Source organism: Triturus cristatus, chromosome 8 (genome assembly GCF_964204655.1).
Source record: "Triturus cristatus chromosome 8, aTriCri1.1, whole genome shotgun sequence".
Taxonomy (NCBI): Eukaryota; Metazoa; Chordata; class Amphibia; order Caudata; family Salamandridae; genus Triturus; species Triturus cristatus.
Window position 1 is genome coordinate 47424255 of NC_140591.1, and position 25807 is coordinate 47450061.

The following is a 25807-nucleotide window of genomic DNA, read 5'->3' on the forward strand; positions in this document are numbered from 1 at the left end:
AGCCAGAAAATAAGTAGTGTCCTGGTCCTCCTGTCGTGCTGGCATGGGGTTCACAGAGGTCGCGTCATTGAACTCCTGTAGTCATTGAATCGAGTTTACAGGTTTCAGAACTGTATGTTTCCAAGATTGGTCAGCATGCTCTTTACGTAGCCAATCCATGTGTATCTTGCTCGACTTGTCCAGTGCAACTATTTCCTGAAGGCTATTGTGATAGTCGTCCAGGGCTGGTGTGTATTTCAACCTGCGCCTAAAGAGCAGGGGCTTTAGCTGGGCTTTGTGTGTCGCCTGGGTAAGACCCATATCCCGTCGTTATGGGAAAATGGTAGGTTAGCTAAGGCCCAAGAAAGTTATTCTCTGCAACTCCCAGCTCGCCCACAGCCCCCCAAACCTCCGCCCCCTACAGCGTGCAGCCCTCTGTCTTAGCCGTATATACTTTGGGTGCTGGTGAAACGCGTTTACTCTTGGAAGCTTTATAAATTAGGATGGCAGCAGCCTGGTGTGCTCGTTTTAAGGCACTTCTCTTGACCTGAGCGGGCCAGCACATATTCCTAGTAAGGGTTCTGCCGAAATAAGTGAACTCGTTAACTCTCTCTGATGGTTGCCCTTCCAGTAGAATAGAGACTCCGAATGTCCCATGGGGATTTATGGCCATACATTGACCAGTCCCCGATTATCACAGGATGACATAGATCTATTGACAAGATTTTGAAGTCTCATCGGAGTTTTGGAAACGAATAGAGTGTCATCTGCACTGGAGTAGGGGCATCTTCCTACCTACGACCTTGGGGGAGTCATTCTCTGTCCTCCAAGTAAGAGACCGATCGTTAAGGAATGATGAGACCCGTGTGGGAGTGAGGACGCACCCCAGTCGGACGCCCTTATCCACCCCTATCCGCTCAGTCAGTTCCCCTCCGGGCCCCATCCGGCTTGCGCATATGTACCCTGCGTAGACGAATTCGGCTCCTACTTTACGGACTCTAGGGAGCCGGTTGTCTGTACTGTCGCCAAATCAGGTGGGATCAGTAACAGTCTGGCCTTCTAACTTGGTTAACTTCCTCCTTTTGTTTGGCACTTTTGCCTCTGTTCTGTAAGAGATAAAAAAGCATACAGATGTGAAATCATATCCGTTGTTGTAGTCTGTGTTTTTCGCTGTATATACCCTTTCATCATATTTTAGGCCCTATGCACTATCATAAATTGTCTGATGGCTATTTCATAGCCGTTTTATTCAAATTTAAAAAAAAGTCGTTTTATGTATAGGGATTTGTGGCATTTTATTGTTATGTCTTTTTGAGTGTGCTTTTATGGTTGCAGAAACCGAGCAAAGTATTTTGCTGATGGAGTATCTGTTTTTCATGATTCTTTTGTCACATATTTTTCCTGCAGTAATTGAGATTTTATTAGACTTCCTCCCTTTATATAAAGATCAGCGCATACTATCCACAAAGAAGTGTTCTTTCCTCCCGTGTCCATATAACAGCCATCGTCTTCATTAACATTTTAGAATGATTAAACCTAATGTTTTATGCAGCCTGCAATGTCACCGTTTTCCTATCGCAGGGTCTCCCCCTCTCACGTCTGAGCCTGAGAAGAAATTCGAAGCAGTGGATGGAGATGGACCAGGCAGCCGAAGCGCCAGCGTCAGTGCAGGTAAAAAACAAGTTTTCCTGATGGGTGGTCAGTGAGTGTCCACCTTCGAGGCCCGGGCATTACCTCTACGTCCCTCGTCCTCGACCCAGTCATAACTAATGAGGTATTCCACTTGACAGGAAACAAAACAGGAAACGCTTTTAGGCTCCACCCACCCTCCCGTCAGGGGCTATAATTACACAGCCGACAGAAAGCACATCAAGTTTTGTTTCCTGTCAGTGGACCTGACAGGGACGCTGAGGAATGTGCTGGGCACTTACCTGCTTCGTGTTGTCCTGTGGTTTCCTCGTCTGCTGGGCTCTGGGGGCGCTCATGGACCTTCGTGGGAGTTCCTGGAGTCGGGCTGCTGGGCTTCCTGGACCCTTTCAGGCTCCTGGATGCTGGGCTGCGCTGGCTTCCTGGGATCCTGCTGCTGCCGGGTGAGTTCTTCCCTTTTCTGGGGCCCGCCGCTTTTTCTTTGGGCTTCGCTCTGACCTGCTGGTTGTGGTCTTGGGCTCTTGCTCTAGGTGAGTGTTCTGTCCCTGGTCTTTTTGTGATTCTTTTTTTGCCCGGTTCCTTCGTGGTTGGGGAGTTCTTTGCTTCCTGGCGTCTGTCCCCGCCCGGTCGCGGGCCTTTCTGAAGCGCCCGGGATGGAGTCCGGGCGCTCCGTGCTGTGTCTCTTCTTTGGAGCACTCGGGTTGCACCGAGTGCTCCACATTGGTATTCCTGCCGGCTTTTTCTTATGGAGCGCCCTGGTTGGGGTCCGGGTGCTCCGTGTGTTTTCTTCATTGGGAGCGCTCGGGTTTCCCCGAGTGCTCAGTCTCTCTTTTTCCTGGGGGACTACCGTTGATGCGCCCTGGTGTGCTCCGGTTGCGCTTTCGTGTCCTGGACGGAAGGATTCTTCCCCTTCATGTGCCGGTTGGTGCCTTCGGCGGCCGCGCACTGTGTCGTTTTTGTGTTTGAAGTCCTGGCCACGCCCCCTCCCGCCTCGCTTTCGTTTTTCTTCCCAGCTGTGTTTGTTGGGGTCGGTTTCCTGCTTCTTTTATTTAAAGGGAGGGGGGGTGTCGCTTTCAGTTCTGTTACTTGCTGGTTCCTGCCTTTGGTGTTGCACGTGCTCTTCGTTTCTTCGTTTGCTGTTGATTCATGATGGGGAAGCATCACAGAAAGTGGAAGCATATGTCTCCTGTTTCCTCTTCCTCTTCCCTTGCGGACAGTGGGGATTCCGCTCCTGCGGGGAAGCGCGTCAAGTTAGATGACGGCAGGTTGAAGCGCCTGATTTTGGAGACTTTGTTGCTTGGTATGTCAGGATGTGCTTTCTGTTGGCTGTGTAATTATAGCCCCTGACGGGAGGGTGGGTGGAGCCTAAAAGTGTATCCTGTCAAGTGGAATACCTCATTAGTTATGACTGGGTCGAGGACGAGTATGACTAAGAGTAATGGGGATTACCGGTAAGTAATCATAGCATTAATGGTGCATCACGGTAGTTTTATCACTCTGTTGGACACAGATTTAGCCCTTGTCTACTAGTCTGAATACACTGCGGGAGTTATACTTATCCCAGAAATCATTGAGATTGGTTGACAAACATATTTGAGGAGCTCATGTCTCTTCTCTGTCCCTATTTATTTCATAGGAGTTCCTTAAATATTCTAGGCTGTTCAGATTTCTTTCCAGTCTTCTTTTTATTTTCAAAGTATATTTAACATGTTTTTACAGGTTCGGCTGGTATTGTGTCTCTAATTTCATCAGACCTTAAAGAAGAGGCCGATACCTGGTCTGTGGACCACTGGGACTCGGAGATGAAAGGAGGCTTCAAGAATATTACAAGTGAGTGAATGGCACCCGCCTGACTACCTTTTTCTCTGATTTAAATTTCCAAAATAAACCTATAACCCTGGTGTCTATTTAGGTAAATGAAAGCTCTCCATACTTCCTTACTATACTGGGATGTGAGCATCCATGTTGTAAGCCCAGTATATTTTTTACACCAGAGTGAATCCATCACTTGTGTTCACCTGTGGAGTAGTCCCTTGCTGGTGCTCTCACTCCCCTGTAATAATAATTTGCTTACAATGAGATGATGCGAGAAACCTGCTCATGCGATCATCTGGTTCTGCTCACTCTGCTGTTTATGTATGAGGCCTGTAAATGTACTGTCCTGATCATATTTCTTCCCAGTCTCCGTGAGTTTTTGTCACATGATAGGCATATATCACATCATTTATTTCTTCGAGTATCCAACAAGATTCTGAGATGAAAGTGATGTGGTTCAAGGGGTTCTTGGTCGCACATCCCCCCCCCCCCCCCACATGGCCCCATCGATCATGAAGTTTTGCAGAACGAGGGGAATTGAGAATTGTCCCTTTGTCCCTCCCTTGCGTTATGTAGGAGGAAGGGCCCATTCGAGACAGGCAGTCAGTTGTGCCAGGGAACCCAACAGGTTCATTTTTGAGCTCACTGCTCACTTTTGGTCCATCCTCCTATTTACTACTCACACAAGACATGTAGCTTGCATACATTATTTATTGTCCATTAACGTAGCACAGAACATATGTAGTTAGGAATCTGTGGAGCGTGCTGTATCCCGCTGCATCGAGGTTCTCAGGGGAGGTATCGTGAAGCACCTCAAATCAGAACTCCTCCTTTGACGAAAAACAACTTACAATAGCCAAGCCCAAGTAGATCACTGGAGCGTGCACAGACGGTGAATCTACTGCTCTACAACCCGCAGAGCGATAGTTACAGCTAAATAACATTTTCCTTATTTGGGGTTTTTGGTTAGTTATAAAGAACTGGTGGTAGCCTTGGGTGTCAAGGGTGTAGTACATCGATGTAGCGACCAAACAAGCAAGTATTCATCACTAGGCTCACCTTCCCACGAGGAGCGAGTCTCCTTAATAATGGCCTTCTAAACAATGGGAATGAATCTCTCTCCCACTGCGGAGTATATATATCATGTGTAAGCAATGAAAGTAGTGTTTGTAAACTGGATAAGTGTAGCCTAAAGTGCTGAAAAAGCTCCTCATATTTATTTTGTTGTTTCTGGTCTGTAGATATTTAGGGGCACATGCATCAAGCGTTTGCGACCGGTAAAAAGCCATTTCCTATGCATCAACCCAAAATGCATTCGCCAAATAGATAATCACAATTTTTGGGATTACTTATTTTTCGAATGCATTTAGGGAATCACAATTTGCGATTCCCTAAATGCAATGCAAGAAGCATTTTCAAAATGCGACTTTTCATTAAGGAATCACAAATTACCATCAACTTCAAATTGATGGTTATTTGCAAATCCTTATAAAAAAGCACAAAATTGAATTTTTCTAAGTGCCATGTGGCGCATAAATATGCCCTTAGGACATGTGTGTGTGCCACATGTACACACTTACCTGTTTTGGGGTTCATCAGGGGAGCCTTAGGCCTTAGGCCCCCTAGCACCCTTGCAATTGCAATTAATCCAGAAGCTTATCAATCAATCAGTCAGGGGAATTGTAAGCGCGGTCATCACCCATTTGCGATTACCTATTTGGCAATCACAAATTGCAAATGCTTTCCCATTTATTCCAGTGGGTCTATAGGCCCATAGGAATGAATGGGCCCCAAATGTGCCCCAAAGTTTCTAACATGTTTGTTTGGATACTGTGTAAGAAGGTTGTGTCGGCATTCAATCAATCCTTCTGTTTTTAATTTATGTTTTGCCTTATACCCCACGTGTTGCTTTGACTTCTGCTTTTGGTTAGAGCTATGATTGTGGTGGCCACCTTCTAAGGGTATCTCTGCCTATCGATGTATAGATTTCTGAAATGATTTTGGCAACTCTTATTTCTCTCCATTTGTGCTGCAAATAAGCAAGACTCTGACATAATGGTCATCTAAGTTCCCCAGACAAGCTATGCAAGAGAGATGCAGTGTGACAAATTACCTGTTATTAGAGTGATCATTTGGTTTTACTTACTAAATAGAGTTATATATTCGCGGTGGTACTGCATTTGTTAACAAAAGGTACCATCCATGTGGGAAAACACATTGTTCATAATCTATTTTCTTTGGGCATGCCTATAGGATATACCGTTTTCACCTAATAGATTCCTGTAAGTAATCTACATGAAATTAGAATAATCTCTTATATTGAGTGATCTTTTGGTTTTACTTCCTAAATAGAGTTATATATTTGAAGTGGTTCCACACATGGGAACAAAAGGCACCATCCATATGGAAACCATAGTGCCATATGGCACTATGGTTAATAGTAGTTTTGGGACATGACTTTAGGTTATATCGTTTCCCCCTTATGAATTCTTGTAGGTAATCCAGAAGCTTATCAATCAATCAGTCAGGGGAATTTTAAGCGCGGTCATCACCCATGAGGGTCTCAAGGCGCTGAGAGGGGGGCGAGGGGGTCAGCAGAACTGTTTAGCCGAAGAGCCAGGTCTTGAGGGTCTTCCTGAAGGTGTTCAGGGAGGGGGCGCGTCTGATGTCTGCCGGCTCATTCCAGGTCCTGGCTGCAATGTGAGAGAAGGATCTTCCGCCTGCTCTGGCTCTGTGGATGCGTGGGGTTTCGGCCATTGCGAGGTTGGAAAATCAGAGGTTTCTTTTGGGCACCTGGAAGTTGATTTGGGTCTGTTGTTGTGTAGGCATTTGTAGGCTTGAGTAAGGATTTTGAAGGTTACTCTTTTCTCCACGGGAAGCCAGTGGAGTCTTCGTAGGTGTTGGCTGATGTGTTCGTGCCGGGGGATGCCGAGGACGAGTCTGGCGGTGGTGTTCTGTATTGTCTGGAGTTTGCGGAGTAGGGATTTGTTGATGCCGGCGTAGAGTGCGTTTCCATAGTCCAGTCTGCTGGTGATGAGTGCGTGGGTGACTCTCTTCCTTGACTTAGGGGGGATCCATTTGAAGGTCTTGCGGAGGATGCGGAGGGTGTTGAAGCAGCTCGAGGTGATGGCGTTGACCTGTTGGTTCATGGTGAGCGATAAGTCGTGTACAATGCAGAGTTTTTTGGCGTAGTCTGAGGGGGTAGGTGGGCTTCCGAGGGCGGTTGGCCACCAGGTTTTGTCCCATGCTGAAGTGGTGGTTCCAAGGACGAGGACTTCTGTCTTCTCGGCATTAAGCTTCAGGCAGCTGTTGGTCATCCAGACTGTGACGCCTTGCATTCCTTTCTGGTAGTTGAGTTTGGCGGTGGTGGGGTGAGAGGATGAGCTGGGTGTCAGCGTAGGATACGATTTTGAGGCTGTGTTGTCAGACGATGGCTGCAAGGGGGGCCATGTAGATGTTGAAGAGGGTCGGGCTCAGTGATGACCCCTGTGGGACTCCGCAGGTGATTTTCGTGGGATCGAAGAGGAAGGGTGGCGTCAGCTGTGGGCTTCTTGAGCAGGGGTCTGACTTCTGCGCGCTTCCAGTCATCTGGGAAGGTGCCTGTTTTTAAGGTGGTGTTGATGGTGCGTTGTAGTTCGGGTGCGATGGCGGCAGCGGCTTTGTGGTAGATGTGAGGAGGGTTGGGGTCGGTGGGGGCCCCCCCGAGTGGATGCTTTTCATGGTCGAGGCGGTGTCTTCGGCCGTGATCGGTGTCCAGTTGGACATAGTGGACTGGCTAGTGTCCCTGGGGGGTGGGGGGCCGGCTGTGGCATCTGGTGGATATTCGACGAAGTTGTTGTTGAGGTTTTTGATCTTGAGGTGGGAGTAGGTTCCAAGCTTGTCGCAGATGTCTTGGGATGGGGTGATGTCTGTAGCCTCGCTGCGTGGGTTGATGAATTCCTGAATGACACTGAAGAGTTGCTTGGAGTTGGCGAGGATTTTGTTGTGGATGAAGCTTAACGTGTCTCATTTACTGGACATTTTTCCATTACTGCTGTAATTGATTTGTGTTAATCGTTGGCTGGGAGCAGCTTATGTAACAACCACATTTCTTGTTACATATCTTTTGTTATTCACAAAGTACATTTGTTGTTTAAGCTGTAGATGTATGCCTTTTTAATTCACACATCATTGTTCTAGTTTAAGGTACATCACACAAGTCCCAATTTGGAAGGGATGTGTACTCTCTTAACACAGATCATGTTAGTCACTGTAGCATTAATATTCTCATTTTAACAGGCGCCTTTACAATTCCTGATTAAACTACAGAGTGTGTAAATGATATATTAAACATATCTCTTGTTGTTGGTTTCGAATTTGTTGTGATGCAGGCACGATTTGCTGGTATCTACTGAAACGTCATAAGTTACTTTCCACTGCCTCAGAGGCTACCCATGAGTAAAATGTTTCTGTTCTGTATTTCAGACTCTCAGAAAGTACTAGTATAATGTCTCCTCCTGTACTTGGGAAACTTCTTCACTTCAAGATTAATCATGGACTTCTTTTTAACAGCTAGGCTTATGTAACTCTTCTGAGTAATTGAGATCTGTTTTCCTATCCGAGGGAGGGGATTTTTTCAGTATCAGCTGGATGGCTAGGCATGTATACTGTGAGGTTTTTTTTCAGGGTTTTACCCACCAGTAATTGCCCCTAGTAAGCCTTGTGGTCCCACGTTGGATGCCACAGTTGCATACTGAGTTATTTTTGGTTGCACCAGGAATATTTTGCCTGGACCCCACCATAATGCTATACCCACCCGTCACAGAAAACAGAGAAAATAGGCAGATGTCCCATGAACCTTTCCTTGCATTATACTAGTAGAGGGTCTCATTTTGGCTATACAGTCAATTCTACCAAGAAATCAAGTTACTAGCCTCATCCCCTCACTTGCCATACACTATGTGATATATATATATACATATTTTCGCTAACAAAGATGCAACGCACTCCAGATTCAGTCTTAAGCTTTTATTTTCAGCAGTACTGGCTCACACCAACGCGTTTCAGCTCTTGCGAGGCTTTTGTCACGGTTAGTGAGTATTTCTTCTCTTTCACTATTTATACCAAACACAGTTTGCCTATAATGTGGCATTGTGGGAAACGTAGTTCACTTATTACAATGTTACAAGGTTTTTTTCTAAGAATTTCAGGTGACAGTGATTATATTTCACAAGTCTGTATTTTTTACAATTCATTATGGATTCAAAATTGCTCTATTAGTTTATTCTATGGTTTGTACCAATTCAAATAAGTCTTTCATTTATTCGACCTTAGTGTCTCGTTCTAATTTTAATATGTTAATCCAAATCGTTTTATTTTTTGGATATTGTCACATCCATTGTTCCTGCATCATTTGATTCCTGTGTCATAGGGATTAGTGCCCTTTATGATACTTTCTATTACAGCAGTTCTCATTTATTCATATTCAGTGCAGTCAATTTGATGATGATGATGTGTCAAAATAGTCAAAACAGTGACTGGAGAGCGATGCGTTTCTTTGGAATCCACGCCATATAAAGCAATGAAAGAGAAGGCGATTGAATCAAGTACCGGCGCCAAACAGAATCCAGATACATAATCAGACTATGATCAAAGACCCCTCATGGGATCAACAATGATGAGGAGTTATTTGTACCTCTGGACTGATTACCCCTGAATCTCAACAAATTGACTGCACTGAATAGGAATAAATGAGAGGTCATTAAATATAGTGTTATCGGGCTGGCAGGATCACCCCTGGGTGATAGGGGGAGATTTTGACACATTTCTGAATATAGATATTGATTGCTCCCATCCTCCATTAGCGCGGAGCTACCAGTAGGAAACAAGCTGAAGCGCTGGCGAGTGTGGCAGTTGGGTGGGCGCTTGGAGATGCCTTGTGGGTGCATAAACCAACCAGCCGTGAATATTCATAATGCTCCCAAACACACATGCTGCATACATGCATTGACAGAGTATTCTGCTCTATGGCTCTACTAGGAAATATTTCCTTTGCAACATATCTTGGGAAAACACTCTCAGACCATAACCCTTTGGAATTGATACTAGTTTGGGGCAAGATCACCACTCCGGTTCTGACATGGAGAATGCAACAAGTTGCCCTGGAGGACCCTGTATTTCGTACTACCCTATCCACTGCCATATCAAATTACTTTTCAGAAAATGCAAACACTGCCAGTACACGACAGGTGGAATGGGAGGCGTTCAAGAATGTCATCCGTGGAGTGGCCATTAGTACCAAAGTAGGGGTTTGTGCTGTGGTAGATACAGAGTTACATGACTTAGAAGACCGACTGGGTGGGCTTGAAACTGTGGCAGCATTAGATGATGTGAATAAGGAAGCATTGCAAGAAGCGCCTATAAAACATGCGGAGGTACTCAAGCAGTTGAGGACAATTGACCACTGCACATACACTCAAAAACAACAAGCAAAGGCAGATAAAGCAGGTGCATTACTAGCGAGAATTATACGAGACACACCCAATTTTATCCCTGTACATGAAATTACTACACTCGAGGGAACCAACGTAACTTCGCAATTTGACATCAACACGGCATTCCAGAAATATTATGAAACGTTATATGCAGCTACTGCGGAACTACCAGTAGAGGAGCTAAGAGATTTCCTCAACGACTTAGAATTTCCCCAACTTACAAACACACAGATTGAGGAATTAGCAGCACCTATAACAAAAGTCGAAATCCGTGCAGCAATGAAAGACCTCCTATGCAACAAAGCCACAGGTCTTGATGGCCTACCTGTGGAATTTTACGAGACCTTTTCGTCACAACTGGCCCCCCCATCTTGAACCACACAGCATTGGAAACAGGCTTTCTATCCCTCACTACAAGACAAGCTTTGGTATCATCTCTACAAAAGCCGGGAGAACCAACAAATATGACAGGATACCGACCCCTTTCTTTACTGAATACAGATTATAAAATTCTTAGTAAAATATTGGCCCGCAGATTACAACAGTATTTACCCCGATTGATCCACATCGACCAATACGGCTTTGTTCCGGGTCAAAGCACTTCCCTAAATATCAAGCTCTTACACCAGATAATAACCTTGATACCTACTGATATTACTATAGCAGGCTGTGTTTCGCTGGACCTGCGACAGGCATTTGATACCCTTCATTGAGATTATATGCTACGAGCCCTCTCTCTATTTGGCATTCCTCTGGAATATATAAAATGGGTCCGACTACTATATACAGACTGCACGGCCCGGACCAGACAGATGCTCCTATCTCTAGGCCTTATCCAGTAGCCAGAGGCACTAGGCAAGGATGCCCATTATCGCCCCTACTGTTTGTGTTGGCGTTAGAGCCACTCGCCATTAAGATATGAACAGTGGCGGGAGATAGGGGTATCAAGATGGGGACCGCTACCCATATTCTCTCTGCTTACACAGATGACATCATTCTTCATTTTAACAATCTCCAAGGCCCCAACGACCCCCTTTCTGCGGTGTTTCGGCAATGTCAAACACTGTCTGGCCTGGCTATAAATGAATCCAAATCTAAAGCCTATTATTTTAAGGACAATGCATATGCTGAATCGGTTAACTTCGTACACTGGTCATTTACTATTGCACCTGTTAATTTGAAATATTTGGGTATACAAATATATAGACAACCACAGGAGTTGTTAGAAGGTAATTTGAACCGAGCCATTAAAACGCTCAGATCTCAATATCTAAAATGGTTGTGCTCCATAGACTGATTTATTTTTTCACGAATCTACCGGTAATAATTCCGTCACATATATTCAAAACACTTAACACGCTACTACTTGAGTTAATTTGGGGTAGACGAATAGGGCTCTCGAAACTACAGCTCGGTACAGACAAGGGAGGCTTTGGGAGTCCCTGACTTCCAGGCATACTGTTAGGCTAGTCAGCTGCAATGGCTGACCTACTGGATAGCCGGTTGTCACTCGCAAGAAATGGGCATGTCACCAACAGCATGGGAGAAAGGAGCGCTGCATACATTGTTATTGCCCAAAAGCAGACCCCATGGAACTGCATCCCCGCTCTTAAAGGTGACGTTCCACTACACCAAAGGACTGAGCCCATATGCGCCTAACATCCCTCTGATAGGGATCCTTACACCGACTGGGATACTTTCCTCGAAGCAATTGAGAAAATGGACTGAGGAGGGGAGTGACTACAGTAGGGATGTTGCATGCAGACAAAATGCTTATGCATCATAACACGTTTGTCAGAGCACAAGGACTGCTGAACTCGCTCCATTTGCTCCACGTTAAAATACGTAAATATATGAGAGGTATCTGGTCACCAGATCGCACGGAGACCCAAACACATGACCTTGTATACATGACATACCTTATGGGGAATGGGGGACATTTAACTAGATGGCTATACATTCAAATGCAGGCAGCAGCCTCACTCCGAGAGCTCAGGGAAAAATGGTCGGCTTGGGACAAGTGATAACAGATAAGGAGTGGGAGAAATTATTAGAATACCCCAAGAAAGTATCACTTAACCCTAAATTTAAGCTGATCCAATTTATGCTGTTACACAGGGCATACTTAACTCCACATAGACTGAGTAAAATGTTCCCGGACACGGTGAATGTCTGTCCCAGATGCCACACACAGGCAGCGGGGCTACTACACCTGATATGGGCATGCGCAAAGTTGGCACGCTTCTGGGAGACAGTCTTCCAAACTCCTAACGAGGTGACACCAGGAATAGGAAAACCCACTGCAGAATTTGGTATATTAGGACTTTGTAAAAAGCGCAAGTCTCAAGGGATGCAGTATGGGTTTGCTAATTTGCTACTTATATTGGCAAAACTATCAATCACTATGAGATGGAAATCCACACAACCACTGGCAGTGTTAACATGGCATAATGAAGCATTGAGATGGGGGAGGGCTGAAGGTTTGGCGATACGCAGAAAAGAAAATAGGGGTTTAAAGAAAGATCCGATATCATTGCAATGGGGTTCGCTAATGGAACAGTTTGTGTCTGCTGAACCTTCATTGCACTAAACAACTAACAGTGGCCTGACTAAACACTAATAATATAAGCATACTAAGAGACAGACCCCTCAGATATCCCATAAGAATATGGCACATAAACAAACCAGGTGTAATCATACAAGGATGCTCTACTCCGAGTCTTGGGAGACCTGTACTGGTGATATGATACTTGTTGTGAGTCTTTAGTTCTTGAAAGTTAACAGATGTTAAGAAGTGGGAGGGGGGTGCTTAATTGGCTTGAACACTCTGTATATGTAATCACCGAGGCCATACATTCGCTAAGGTATTATTGTACATGATTAAATACTTTGCCTTTGAAATGCCTTAAGCCGTATTTTTCTATGCTTAAAAACAATTAAATATGTTTAAAAAATAAAAAAATACCTGTTACTCCTCGGCTCCCCGATCCCCTGGCCCTGAGTGCAGCAGGGGAAGGGAGGTAACAGCTGCCCACCCCACCCCGGGAATTGCCCCTTCCTGACACCTGGCCTCTGTTTCAGTGCCATAATCGAGGTCTGGTGGTGAGTGGCTGTTTAGTGGCCATAAGTCATTGTGCCTGATTTGCTGCTGCCTTTCTGTCGGACCCTTCCCAGCCTAGTCTGATCCTCACTAGAGGGTGGCCCCTGTGGAGTCACAGGTAGTGGCCTTGCACGGCTCTTGATCCCCTGACCAACGCTTTAGCTGGAAGGCGGGGGCGGCTCGGGGGTCCGTAGCCCTGCACTCCAGTCTCTCTCCTTTCGGAACCCATCTGCCAGCGACTGGGGCTGCAGGGTGGTGCCCCCTGCTTGCTCTTTAGAGGGGCCCCTCCTGGTGCATATGCCGGTCCTGGAGGGGCGAGCAACAGCGAGTGCTTCCCGCGGTCTAACTGGAACTGAGCTACCACTAGTACCCTGGACACATAGGACGACTTATCATATTTGTCTCACTGACAAGCTTTGGTTTGGGGACACACCGGCGGTTGTCCTGCCGAGGGTGTCTCCAGGGCCTCCTCGCCCGGCGCAAGGAGGTAGGATCGCCCCACACCATGGGTGTACTACCCTCGACCGCCAGATCTCAGATGCCGGCTCCTGTCCGGCAGCCCTCTCTGGCACCTGGTGTCCTGCAGGGGGAGGAGGAAAACGTGCCAGCCCTTACCACAAGCTGGATAAAGTGCTGGCAGCCATAGAACACTCCAGGATCACTATGGAGGACATATTTGGAGGTTTGGCCACTGACCTCAACTTTCTCCGGGATGACCACCGCAAACTCACTGACAGGGTTGTGGATAGAGAGAAAGCCCTCTCTGCCCTGCAACTGCTGATGAAGGATCACCAGGTGTCGATTTGCGACTTGCAGGTCGGATGACTTGGAGAGCCGCTCCCTGAAAAGCAACATTTGAATTCTGGGACTCCCAGAGGGGATTGAAGGGACCTACTCTATGGCTTACCTAGAAACCTGGTTCAAGTCATTTATGCCTGCCTCAGAAATCACCTCCTTTTTCTCCCTCAAAAGGGCTCACCGTGTCCCGGCTCAGCGCCCACCTCCGGCTTCCCCCACTTGTCCGCTGCTGGCAAAACTCCTTCACTTCGAAGATAGGAACGCAGTGCTTTGGGCCGCCAGGCAAAGTGGGCCTCTCCAAGTGACTACACTCGGCGCCAGATATCCTCCTTTCTAGAGGTTTGGTGTCGTCTCTGCCTGCGGGGAATACAATACTTGTTTTGTTTCCAGCCCGCCTCAAGATTATCTCCGAGGGGACTACATTCTTCTTCACCGACCCCTGAAGCATGGGACTGGACTGACTCTGGGCTGCCAGATACGGATTGCTCCCTGCACGCCCAAGGGTCACGGGGCATGCGACGTCGTAAGAAAACTACCCAGACAGGCAAGAGGTCCCTGCCACGGGACTCCATGGCTAGCTCTCCCAACCTGGAACAAATCTTCACAGACTGGAGGCGTGCCCTGCAGGCAGCGGCGGACTTGAGGCCCACCCCGGTGGCCACGGATGATGAGAGGGGACACCCCACATTTTCACATCTGAGGAAGATCCCAGCGGGTCGGGCACCTCGCGGGCCGACTCGCCAACGCCTCCTATATTGACCCCCCAGACTGCGGACACTCTTATCTAACTGTCCCTAGCTGCTCCACTTTTGCCTCAGCTTAAGTACCAATTCGACATTGCTATTCTGTTTCCTGCGTCTACCGGCCTTTTTTTAAAACTGAGGTTCTCTTTAAGGACAGCTCCCATCGCCTGCTCTGGGCATATGCTTTCTTGCTCCCCACAGTATATGAGAGTAGTAGTATCATGATCCGTTCGGACGTACCTTCAGTTGCGGTAGGTCCCTGGTTTTGGGAATACTCCCCTCCCCAGTTGCTACCCTACCTCGTTGTCCCTTTCCTCATTTCATCCCCAACAAAACAGTGGGTGGGCAGCACCAGATCCTGGGATCTGGCGCGACTTCAAGAGGGAATTGCTTCGGGTGGGTTATCCACACACCCATAGCATCTTGACATTCTCCTTTCGCTGAGATCCACCTCCTCACTCTTAACACTTGCGGCATACACTTTGCTCACAAGCGCTGCACGGTATACTCTTACATCAAATGCCAACAGGCACAGACAGCGCATCTCACCACTGGGGAGCTGGACTGACTGCGCAGTGATTGAGGGGCATCTTTTGTACCACCTCATCCTCCTCATCCACCTAATCCTCCTCATCCACCACCTCATACTCCTCATCCACCTAATCCTCCACTACCTCCTCATCCACCACCTCCTCATCCACCACCTCCTCATCCACCCCCTCCTCATCCACCCCCTCCTCATCCTTATCGATCCGTCCCAGGGTCCCTTTCCAGGAACCACGTAGGGTAATCGACATGGAGGGTCGGTACGCACTCCTTGAGGGATACTTAGATGGCCAACCTGTACCCCTAGGTATTATCTACCCCCCCAATACAGACCAGGGGATATTCTGGGAATCCCTGTCCAGCACGCTGGCCCACTATACTGAGACTCCATGGATACTAGGGGGTGACTACAATTGTGTACCTTTCTTTAGATAGGTCCCACTCCCGTCCTCCACCCTACGCGCAAATGGAGCACTTATGTGCTTGGGTACACCACTGGCCCCTAGCGGATGATTCCGGCACCTCACAACAAAATTATACTCATTTCACTCTAGTCTGTATGACCTCTATGTGCGTCTTGACCGCTTCCTCTGCTCCCCAAAGTAGTCTCCCTAGCCCAGCATGCAGATTATTTAGGGGCCAGGTCCTTTCTGACCACGAAGCGCATCTGCTATCCCTTAGGTGCAGGCTCCCCTTGACCCCATTCCCACTTGGAGGCTACCACGAGATTGTCTCGAGGACCAGGTCTTCCGTCAGGAGCAGGAAATCCACTTCCGACATTATTTTTCCGAAAATCACAACACTGTGTCCACCAGGACACTGGAATGGGACGCCTTCAAGGTCGTGACTAGAGGCGCTTGCATCAGACAGAGGGAGCCCGTTGAATGCTAGCGAGAGTCTTGCAAAAGGCGGAGCACAACCTGGCCACCCTCAGTAAGGCGGCCGGCGCCACTCTGGCTTCCGTGACCGGGCTGGCAGAGGTAAAGACTGCCTACGCAGCGCTTCTCGAAGACTTGCAGCACTCCAACTTCAGGGTTCATGCTGCCAGGGGACATAGAGAGGTCAACAGACCTGGCACCCTCTTGACTTGGTTGATCCGGCAGGACACTGAATCTCTGTCCATTACGCCGATTTCCTCGTGCCGCTTGTCTCGTCCTCGACTTGGAGAAGGCATTCAACACCCTGTCTTGGACTTACCTCTTTACTGTGTTACGCCGGGTGGGAGTGGGACCCAAACCTTTAGCGTACATGAAGCTACTATATTTAAATCCCTCCTCCCAAATCTGTTTAGGCCGCTACATCTCGGATCCCTTCCCAGTGGGCCGTGGAAAGCGCCAGGGATGCCCTCGCTCCCCCCTACTCCTTGCACTGGCTATGGAGCCCCTGCCTGCGTGCCTTTGGAAGTAGGGGAAGGACTGGGGTATCCCCATAGCCGGAGAGACCCATAATGTGACCTGCTCTTCTTCATGCGAGATGTCTCGGCCGAAATAGAACTCGTTTGAGTTACGCTGTCGAATTTTGCTGCCGCAGCTGGACTGCGGGACAACTGGGCAAAATCCACCGTCTACCCTTTCGACCCAGACTTTCTTCCTTGAGATGTGTGCATTGGTGGCTCTCAACTCGCCTGGCATGGGTAGGTGCCTGGCTATCTGGGTGTTGGCCTGTATCATACGCCCCAAGACTTGTACAAGGTCAACCATCGCCGGGTTCTGGCCAGAATATGCTCCCAGGTTGACCTTTTGAAGACCCTTCACTTAGCCACCTTGGCGACGATAGTCATTCTCCCTCACCTCCTATATTATTTTTCGAATCTTCCAGTCATCCCTTCCCGCTCCTTCTGTAACAAACTAGACACCCTGCTCTGTTCCCTTGTATGGGGGGCCTCGGGCCCCATCATTTGAGGCATGCTCTCTGGCAGCACAGCTCCAGTGGCTGTCTCGTTGGTCAGCGGGACGCTATCTTAGGGAGCCCTGCTCAGAATCTGGACCTCTGCCGCTGCAGGCGATTTGCCGCTTACTTTTGCCAGGAGCCCGACCTGCCCACAACTAGCCATAGAGGTAGTATGCATGCTCCAGATCCACCGTCTCTCTCGAGGTACTCCATTATACAACCCACTGCTGCCACTAGTTGGCCTGACCGAGGGGGGAAGCTACTACACAGCTCGAGAATTACGAACCTAGACCGACCCTTGGCATTTCGAAGTGAAGGCCCTATTTTCTGTAGCCCAGCTTCTCCCCTTCGCTCAGCTGGCTGAGGAGAGTGGGCTCCTACTGGGACAATTCTTCCTCCATTGACAGATCATACATGCCTGCCGTTGTCTCTGGGATCTGTCTGGAGGTGAGCCCATCACTCACACAGTGCTCTACGCTGTGTTAATTATGGGTCAGTGGCACCATCTCATCACCTGATTGTATAAGGCCATAAGAGAACTGGCACACGTCCCTCTCGACCAACTCCGCTGCAAATCGGAGGACGAATGTGGGAGGCCGCTTCATGACAAAGAATGGGAGCGAGCTCTCGAGTTTCCAAAGAAAGTTTCCCGGAACTCCCGCTTCAAGAACATACAGTACTACATACTACATCGGGTCTAACTGGCAAGGCTTCATCAACACTTCCCGAAGTCGTAATTTGCTTGCCCTTGCTGTCGCGCTACTAACGTGGAGCGATTGCACATGTTCTGGGATTGTCCAACTCTGCAGCAATTTTGGCACACCTTTCATGCTACAATGTGAGATGCCACAGGACTCCCGGACACCGATTCCTGGGAAGCCTGTTCGGCTAAGCGTATTTAGGCACAGGAAGCAGCTTAAAGCGCAAACAGGCTTCGTGGTCCTTGCCCTTCTGTTACCCAAGCGAGCCATCACCATTCACTGGCGCGTGCCAGCAGGCCCCCCTAGAGGCCTGGACAAGAGCTGTACTCAAGTGGGGCGCTGCAGAGGCAGACATGCTTTGAAATGAGGAGGTGCGATGGGTGCAACGATACCCCCTCTTCCTCCAGTAGGCAATGCTACTCATGTTCTTCTGCCAAACAACTACCAAAGACTTTACACCCCCGCCGGCACAAATCCTGCAAGGGTCACCCAAATAAATGCCCTCCCAGGTGGTGAGCCCTGCTTTCCCAATTAGGTCCCCTTAGTCTCACCCTGTAAGTGCCCCTGCTGAAGGGCAGGTCACTGAGGTATCAAGGCGCGCTCCCCTGCGCCAGTGCCCCCCGTCATCTCCATTGCTGTCGCAACACTAGCCCTCCTGCCCAGTCCCCCACTCCCACCAACCATACACTCCGGTATCGATGTCCCAAGTTGACAGTTCAGGTTTATTTCTTGGATATGATGCTAGGAGGCAATTCCTTTCACAATGGTAGCTCCCAGTTACTAGGGACCCCAGTGAATGCTTGCTGAAGCTTGATCAGTAACTATCGTGCAGAAGACTTTGCCTCAAGTATACCATAAGGCGCCAGGTGTATGTGTTACCGAACACACCCACCTTTGAAGGATGTGAGCGTCTGATCCACGGGAGCGACGAGAAGGTTCCCACACTCTCTAACCCTATCCACAATAGAGTGAATTAACAACACCCTCAAAGTAGAAAGGCAAAGAGAGATGTGGGGACTGAAAACGGGGAGGAACACGCTTCAAGTCCCCCAGCTGGTCTTCTTCAAGGGCAGGCGTAAGGAAAGACCTAAAAGGAGACAAAGGGGATGTTAGTACAACTATTCTATCTTCTGGACTCCGTAAACTACTCTGTAGTTACATAAGTTAGTGTTCAGTAATTCTTCCTCTCTCTTACCAGCTGGACATCTCGTGATGCTTGGAATGACTTAAAGGCTGCAGGGAAGTATTTTCAGACAAAAGGTGGCTGTAGGCAGGTACTGAGCAATGCCTCTCCTAGTTATTTAAAGGGGATATACAGGGCAAAGGATAAAGGAGAACCCTGCTACAAGTACTCAAACCACAAGGACTTAGGCAGCTTACAATCCATAGAGTAAACACAAAAAATAGCACACGCGTGTTTTAACAGGCTGCTCACACCTTAACCACTCAAGGGTCTAAGGGGGCAAATATCTTTGCCGCGCACACCGTGCGTTAACAAAGCTGCAACTCAACCCCGGAACTACAAAGTAACACCACTACTAACTACGCGCACCGCGCGTAAGAAGTTGCCGGGTTCAAAAATAAAATGTCGGTATGCCGCTTGCATTACCAATATGCGCGCCGCGCGTCCAAAAACAAATGAACTGCCCACGAACTAAACACGCTACTTCGGGTTGCTACTTAACCCGCAACTGCACTGCTCCGGGAAGCTAAGACGGCAGTAAGGAGGGCGACTAAACCTACCCCTAGGTTCGGGGGGGGGGCCAATGAAAAGGGAAAAGGAAGGAGTTATATCCAAGAAAGGTAGCGGAAAACTTTCCTAAAACAACCGAATCTCAGCGGCATTAACAAGGCTTACCGCACAACATACAGGAACGAAACAAGAGTGACGCTATAAGCGGAGCAATCCTCTCGCTGAGACGACACTCACCAAATGCACTCGACCTTGGCAGGGAAAACAACACGTACCACCTGTGAGGGGAATCAGGACTATAGAAGGAATCGACCAGGCAGGAAACGGGATCCACGAAACTGAAAGCCAAGCACTGGCTTCTTGACAACGCCCCTATTTAAGGAGGGAGTGTACACAAAGTCCGCCTCTATACACCACAGGCAGGGAGCGTCTGCAAAGAGCATGCCCTCTTGTATTGAACTTTATTGTTCCCAAGCAGCCAAGAGGTCAGACACGAAGCCCGAGGTGTAACAGTATGAAGATACCATTTTGTGATTTCCTAATTTCGAATCACAAGGATTTGCAATTAGGAAATCGCAAAATGGCATGTATGAAGGTGTATAGTATACTTTCTGCGATTCCTAGTGGGTCACAAATGACCTATCTCATGAATATTAATGAGATAGGTCGCAATTTGCAACCCCCCCCAGGAATCGCAAAAAACACAGGGATGGTGGCCTGCTGAGATCAGCAAAGCACCATGTCTGTGATTGCTTTTAAATAAAGCAATCCTTTTTTTTTTTTGTAAAGCAGCCCGTTTTCCTTAAAGGAAAACGAGATGCTTTACGAAAAGGCCCGACAGCGGATCTGTGGCGCCCTGACTGCGTGGTGCTGATCGGAGCAGATGTCTCCATTGGAGCGACTTTGTAAAGCAACATTGACAGTATCCTCACTTTGTAGCAGCCATAAGATGGTGTATATGAAAAAAGGACTTGAGAGTGACATTTGCAACACCCACTGGGGTATTACCAGGTGGAAACTACAAAGACCAAAGTGCACTGTAGCACACGCCCACTGGGGTTGATCTGACATGCCCACAAGGGAGGGATTGTAGTAATAAAATACAGGTGTTCCACTGCCCGGTTGCAGTCCTCTTCACTTTGTTTTACAGTTTGAATACATCATGTGATTGCTAGTGGGGGGGGGACTTATTTGCTGCATGTTGGAAAGTGAGGGCAAATGTACGCATTGCACTACACCACCATGTGTATGGAGGTGTAATAGGGCTCCTAAATGAGTATAATATAAAGGCCAAAGAAGAGACGCCCAATCTTAGGTTTGATTTATGGACTTTGTAACATCTGACAAAGGGTTGTGCTCCCACTTCCTAAAAGGAAGAGTTATCTTGAGATTCTTATGTCTGGTTTCAGTGATTTGATGACATACGAAGAGTTAAATGTATGTAATAGTTTGTTATGAATGGCGTTTGACAAGGAGGAACTTAACAACATTTTCTTGTAATCCAGCGGAAAAGGGCAGATTTACATATTCTCCTGATGTCACAGACTCGTCATCACACTAACTTATTCATACACTCATTCATTGGTGGGGCCTATAACACCATTACTCATACGTCTCACTCGAATCTGTGCACAGGAGAAAAAGTGCTGGACATGTGGGGGTACCTTGTTACCTATCGGGAGTAATTCCTTTACATTATATACATCTGCACCTATAGAATCCTAACTTTGACATCAAGGCACTCCACCACTTGGTCTATGGACCAATTAGTTGGACTGGTTGATGGTGATTTAGAACCAGCTAAAACACAATTAAAACATTTAATTAATCATCAGTACCTAATTAAGAACCACAAACTCAATTCTTATTGATCCAAATGTTGTTTATCTAATTTAGTTCGCTCTACATTAGCATTTAAGATCTACAGTTTATTACATAATTTGTTTCATTTCAAGGAGACATAAATCTTTAGAACATCCGCAAAAGTTTGCATGGCATTATGTTTACCAAATCTCGTAAATTGGAGACCCTCCGATCACACAGAGGATTATTCAAGTCTCTGTGCCAATTTCCAGGATAAACTGTTCAGCCCACGGCAATAATCAAAACCCTTCAGATTGAATCGCTCTCTCGTATCCAAAGAAACCCAGGTAAACCTTGGCAATCTCCGTCAGTTCAACGCAGACCCGACGCCAAAACAATCATCCCAACGAACCAACCCCCCTCTGACAGATCACTGCTTTTTATACCCTTTTCCTTCTTAACCTTTGGTCAATGTGCAACAATTTAGGGGTAGAAAGTGTTCTGATTGGCTAATCCAATTCAGTTTGTAAGTTCTTAGAGTATTCTCATGTTCGCATGTTTCCCATGAGACCTGGCACGGCAGCGCTCAATTGTATATCTTTTTGGTAATTCACAGGCAAAAGTTCCAAAGTAACAACAAGCAAGCCTCCTCGTACAGGTCCGTCATTGTCCCCTCGATCCTTCACACCATTCATTGTTTGGCAGTTCTCCATGTTCCTATCCTTGACAAGGAACACTGGTTCGTGGTTGAGGTCACTGGGTGATCTCCAGAGCCATCCTATTCTGCGCAGTAGACATCGCACTCACATGACGGAGGCACCCTCGGAGCTCCATTTTAAGTACTGCGGCCTAGTAGGCCCAAATGCCAACTTAAGTAAAAACAAACATAACAGCAATTAGAATATAGAAATGAAGATTTGAATGTTTAAACCCACACTAATCCCAATGTATATTAGTATTTCCTAGCTTATAGCAACATTTAAAGCAATAATACTCACCTTTCCGCATTGCTGAAAGCACAAACCATCACAAAAGCGACATGAATCATGCAATTCTCTATTTTGCCACATTCTAAAGTTAGTTTGCGTACCCCAGTTAATTATTTTAATTGTTTTGCCATGCAATTAGCATTTTAGTCCCACGTGTATCTCAGGTTTATCAAGGTGCAAAAGTTGATTAGTCGTTATCATTCCACAGTAGTTAGTACGAGTTAATATTCAATATGGTTAAGTAATTAATTTTATGCAAAATAGAGGAGGTATACAAAATTTTGTTTTACCTGCTCCATCACTTGTCTTAACTCTTGTCAATGTGTTCCAGACCTTTGGGGCATTTGCTAAGAGAGCACAGGCAAGTGTCTTTTTTTCTGAAATGTGGAACTTTAAACCATCTGATATATTGGTTTCGTGGGCCAAGTATTTGAGGATCTTTATAGTCGTATATGTCAGGAAAGCTGTTGTAAAGAAGTATTTTCCCATAATAACCATTTTAATTAGATGTAGTAATTTGATGTGTTTTATTGTGTCATGCACACATTTTGGTTAAGAAAATGACAACGTCATAGGAAAAATAATAAGATGAATTAGAATGAAGTAATTCTTGAAAACGTCTTATGCTACTGTTTTGCCAAATTCACTGACAGGCAACATTCCAGAGCAATCATTATTGAAGGTTCCATCCATTTCTTGGGCGGGGCACTGCTGAGATTTCAGAGGACCTTTTTAATGTTCTGTTTTTCTTTCAGGTGACCCAGTTGCTTCTGTCATTTCACAGAGCTCTGCAGATGACAAAAGAACATATTTCCATCAGGAGATCGAGGATGAACAAACCAATGCAGGCGAGTTGTGTACATGGTTTATTGGATGAGGAGGTGTAAGTGCAGGAAAGAGAGAATGAAGAAAAATCACACTTGACTAGTGTCTGTAGCTCATTGGTTGACAAGCAGAGGTAGAGGGAGAGATGGATGAATGAGGGAAAACCTAGTAAGTTGTGTTGATTGGCTATGGTGTTGAGTGCAGAGGAGGAGCATGAAGGAGGGTAACCGGTGAGGTATGCAAATAGGTTATCTCTGCGGTGCATTGCAGAGGTCCTTTCTTTAGTAATGTCCATCAGAAAAAGTAATAGCTTTTATTGAAGACATATGTTTGAAAACCAACACCAAATATGATGACCTTGAACTGTTTCTGATTAAAAACTAAGATATGGAAAAAAATAGGAGCTAAACATTTGAATTATTACACAAACATCAACAAATTAATTTCTAATATTGTTAAGGTCTTTGCATTTTTTTAACGTGTACTTGATATAAACAAGCAGATCCATGCTTTAAAGTATTCACGTTAGTGTGTGGCCTGCTGTTTTGTATTATTTCTCAAAATAAAAAAGGTGGCCTGTCTCTACTGATATCACACTCAAGCATGTTGTTTACCTCAGAAATAGAGAATGAGCAGGAATGATTGACAGCGTCCAAGTTACTGTTCGAGAAATATATTACGTACCTCCCTCTCCTTCCCTTTCATTGGTGTCCGATAATAAAGTTCCCATCCAGCATGCTCCTCTGTCCCTTACTCTAATCCAAGCTCCATACGTAGAATAGTGCTATACATGCAATGCTTCAAATCGACTACAGTACTGCTACAGCACTAGGTCAAGATATACAGTACAAAAAATACACCACTGCCACCACATTACATGTACACTTCTAATAATAATAATAATAATACGGAATTTTCTAAAGCGCGAACAGCTACCTCGCAAGGAGGTGTCCCGGCGCTAGGAAAGCAGACATAGCCACAGGGACCAATTTGAGCGCTTAGCGCGGTTGGGTGAAGAGCCAAGTCTTCAGCATTTGCCTAAAGCAAGATTCGGAGGGGGCCTGCTGAAGCGCTGGGGGCAGAGAGTTCCAAAGCGCTGCCGCATTGGCCGAAAAGGTTGTTCCTCCCAGCCAAGCTCTTTTAGTTCGTGGAATTGCTAGCTGAACGCGGCAGTTAGAGCGAAGGGAGCGGGCCTGGGTGTATCTCGGCAGCCGAGCTCTCAGGTAGTTTGGGCAGGTGCCATACAGAGATCTAAAGGCCAGCGTGAGTGCCTTAAATTTGATCCTGCTGGCTATAGGCAACCAGTGAAGTGAAAGAAGATACGGAGAGACTGAATGTTTGAGTGGAATACGCATTAACAGTCTCGTAGCCCCATTCTGGACCATTTGCAACCGCTGAGTTAGGTACTTTGGCAAGCCCAGATAGAGGCCGTTAGCGTAATCCAGCCTTGATGTCACTGTGGCATGGATTACTGTTTTTCGACAGCCCTCTGGTAAAAGTCGCAGAATCTTCCGTAGATTCCTCAACTTGCACAGGCAGCACCCAACTACCTGCTGGATATGCGAGGCAAAGGACAGACTGTCATCCCATCGCACCCCCAGATTTTTTGCCGTTTGACTAGGCGAGGGGGCTGGTCCCATCGCAGCCGGCCACCAAAGCTCCGAGGGTGGAGGGGAGCCTTTTCCCAAAAAAATCACTTCCGTCTTGTTAGCATTAAGTTTTAATTTGTTGGTGTTCATCCAACACGCAACGTCTTGGAGATAGCCCTTGAAGCTCGAAAAGGCTGCCTCCGACACCTCCGAATACGGAAACACCAGTTGGGTGTCATCGGCATATGAAATTGCCTTGACCCCCCAATTGGCAATCAGCGTAAAGAGCGGAGCCAGGTAGATATTAAATAGTAATGGGCTCAGTGCCGATCCCTGAGGGACGCGACAGCTGAGAACCTTGGGTGTTGAAGAGACGGTCCCCAGAGCCACCTTCTGGGTTCTCTGAGTCAGATACGACTGTATCCATCCTAGAGCCTGGTCCTGGAGACCTACCTCTGCCAGTCGCCTTAACAGCCTCGCGTGGTCAACCGTATCAAAAGCAGCCGATAGATCCAGGAGCACCAGCATGGCTGAGTCTCCCGAATCCATCGACCACCTTACCGACTCTGCCACCTCAATCAGTGCTGTCTCGGTACTAAAACCGGGTCTAAAACCTGACTGCGTCTCATGCAGTATCCTGTTATCCTCCGTAAATTTACTTAACTGCCGCTGGATTACTTTCTCAAGCATTTTGCCCGGCGCTGCCAGCAGAGAAATCGGACGGAGATTACTAAGGTCCGTGGGGTCCCCGCTTGGCTTTTTCTTTAATGGGAGGAGGGTGGCATGTTTCCATATCTCCGGGAACACCCCGGAGGAGATGGACATATTCCAGATGTGCTGTATAGTGGGAGCCACAAAGTCAGCCATTGTGTTCCAAAGCTTAGGTGGACAGGGGTCGTCAGGTGACCCTGACTTGCAGCGTCTTAGTTCCTGCATGACCGCAGTCAGAGCTAGAGGCTGAAATTGAGCCAGAGTTTCACCAGCCACCTCCACTGCCCCTGATTACGGTACTATATCCACGCAACTTTCCTATGAGCTTACTGGTGGGGCACTGGTTTAAGAACCTACTCCCAGGGTTATATGAAAAAAAAAAAAAAAACATAAATATCGCAACCCCATTCAGTAAACACACAAATATTGATGACAAAAATACTGCTAAAACCAATATCTAAAATAAAACAATATCTTAAATAAAAAAAAAATAACAAGAATGGCC

At 47.0% G+C, this 25807-nt stretch overlaps 1 protein-coding gene across 2 annotated transcripts in view; it reads left to right on the plus strand.

Moving 5' to 3' along the window:
- Positions 1-25807, plus strand: part of LOC146799990 (uncharacterized) — a 190837-nt gene that overhangs the window by 105168 nt on the left and 59862 nt on the right. The window contains exons 4-6 of one of the 2 annotated variants that reach the window (XM_085620926.1): positions 1561-1650; positions 3346-3456; positions 22933-23025. In XM_085620926.1, the coding sequence (XP_085477052.1) occupies positions 1561-1650; positions 3346-3456; positions 22933-23025 (294 nt within the window). The remainder of the gene's footprint in view (positions 1-1560; positions 1651-3345; positions 3457-22932; positions 23026-25807) is intronic. The other variant, XM_085620927.1, reaches the window with a different exon arrangement.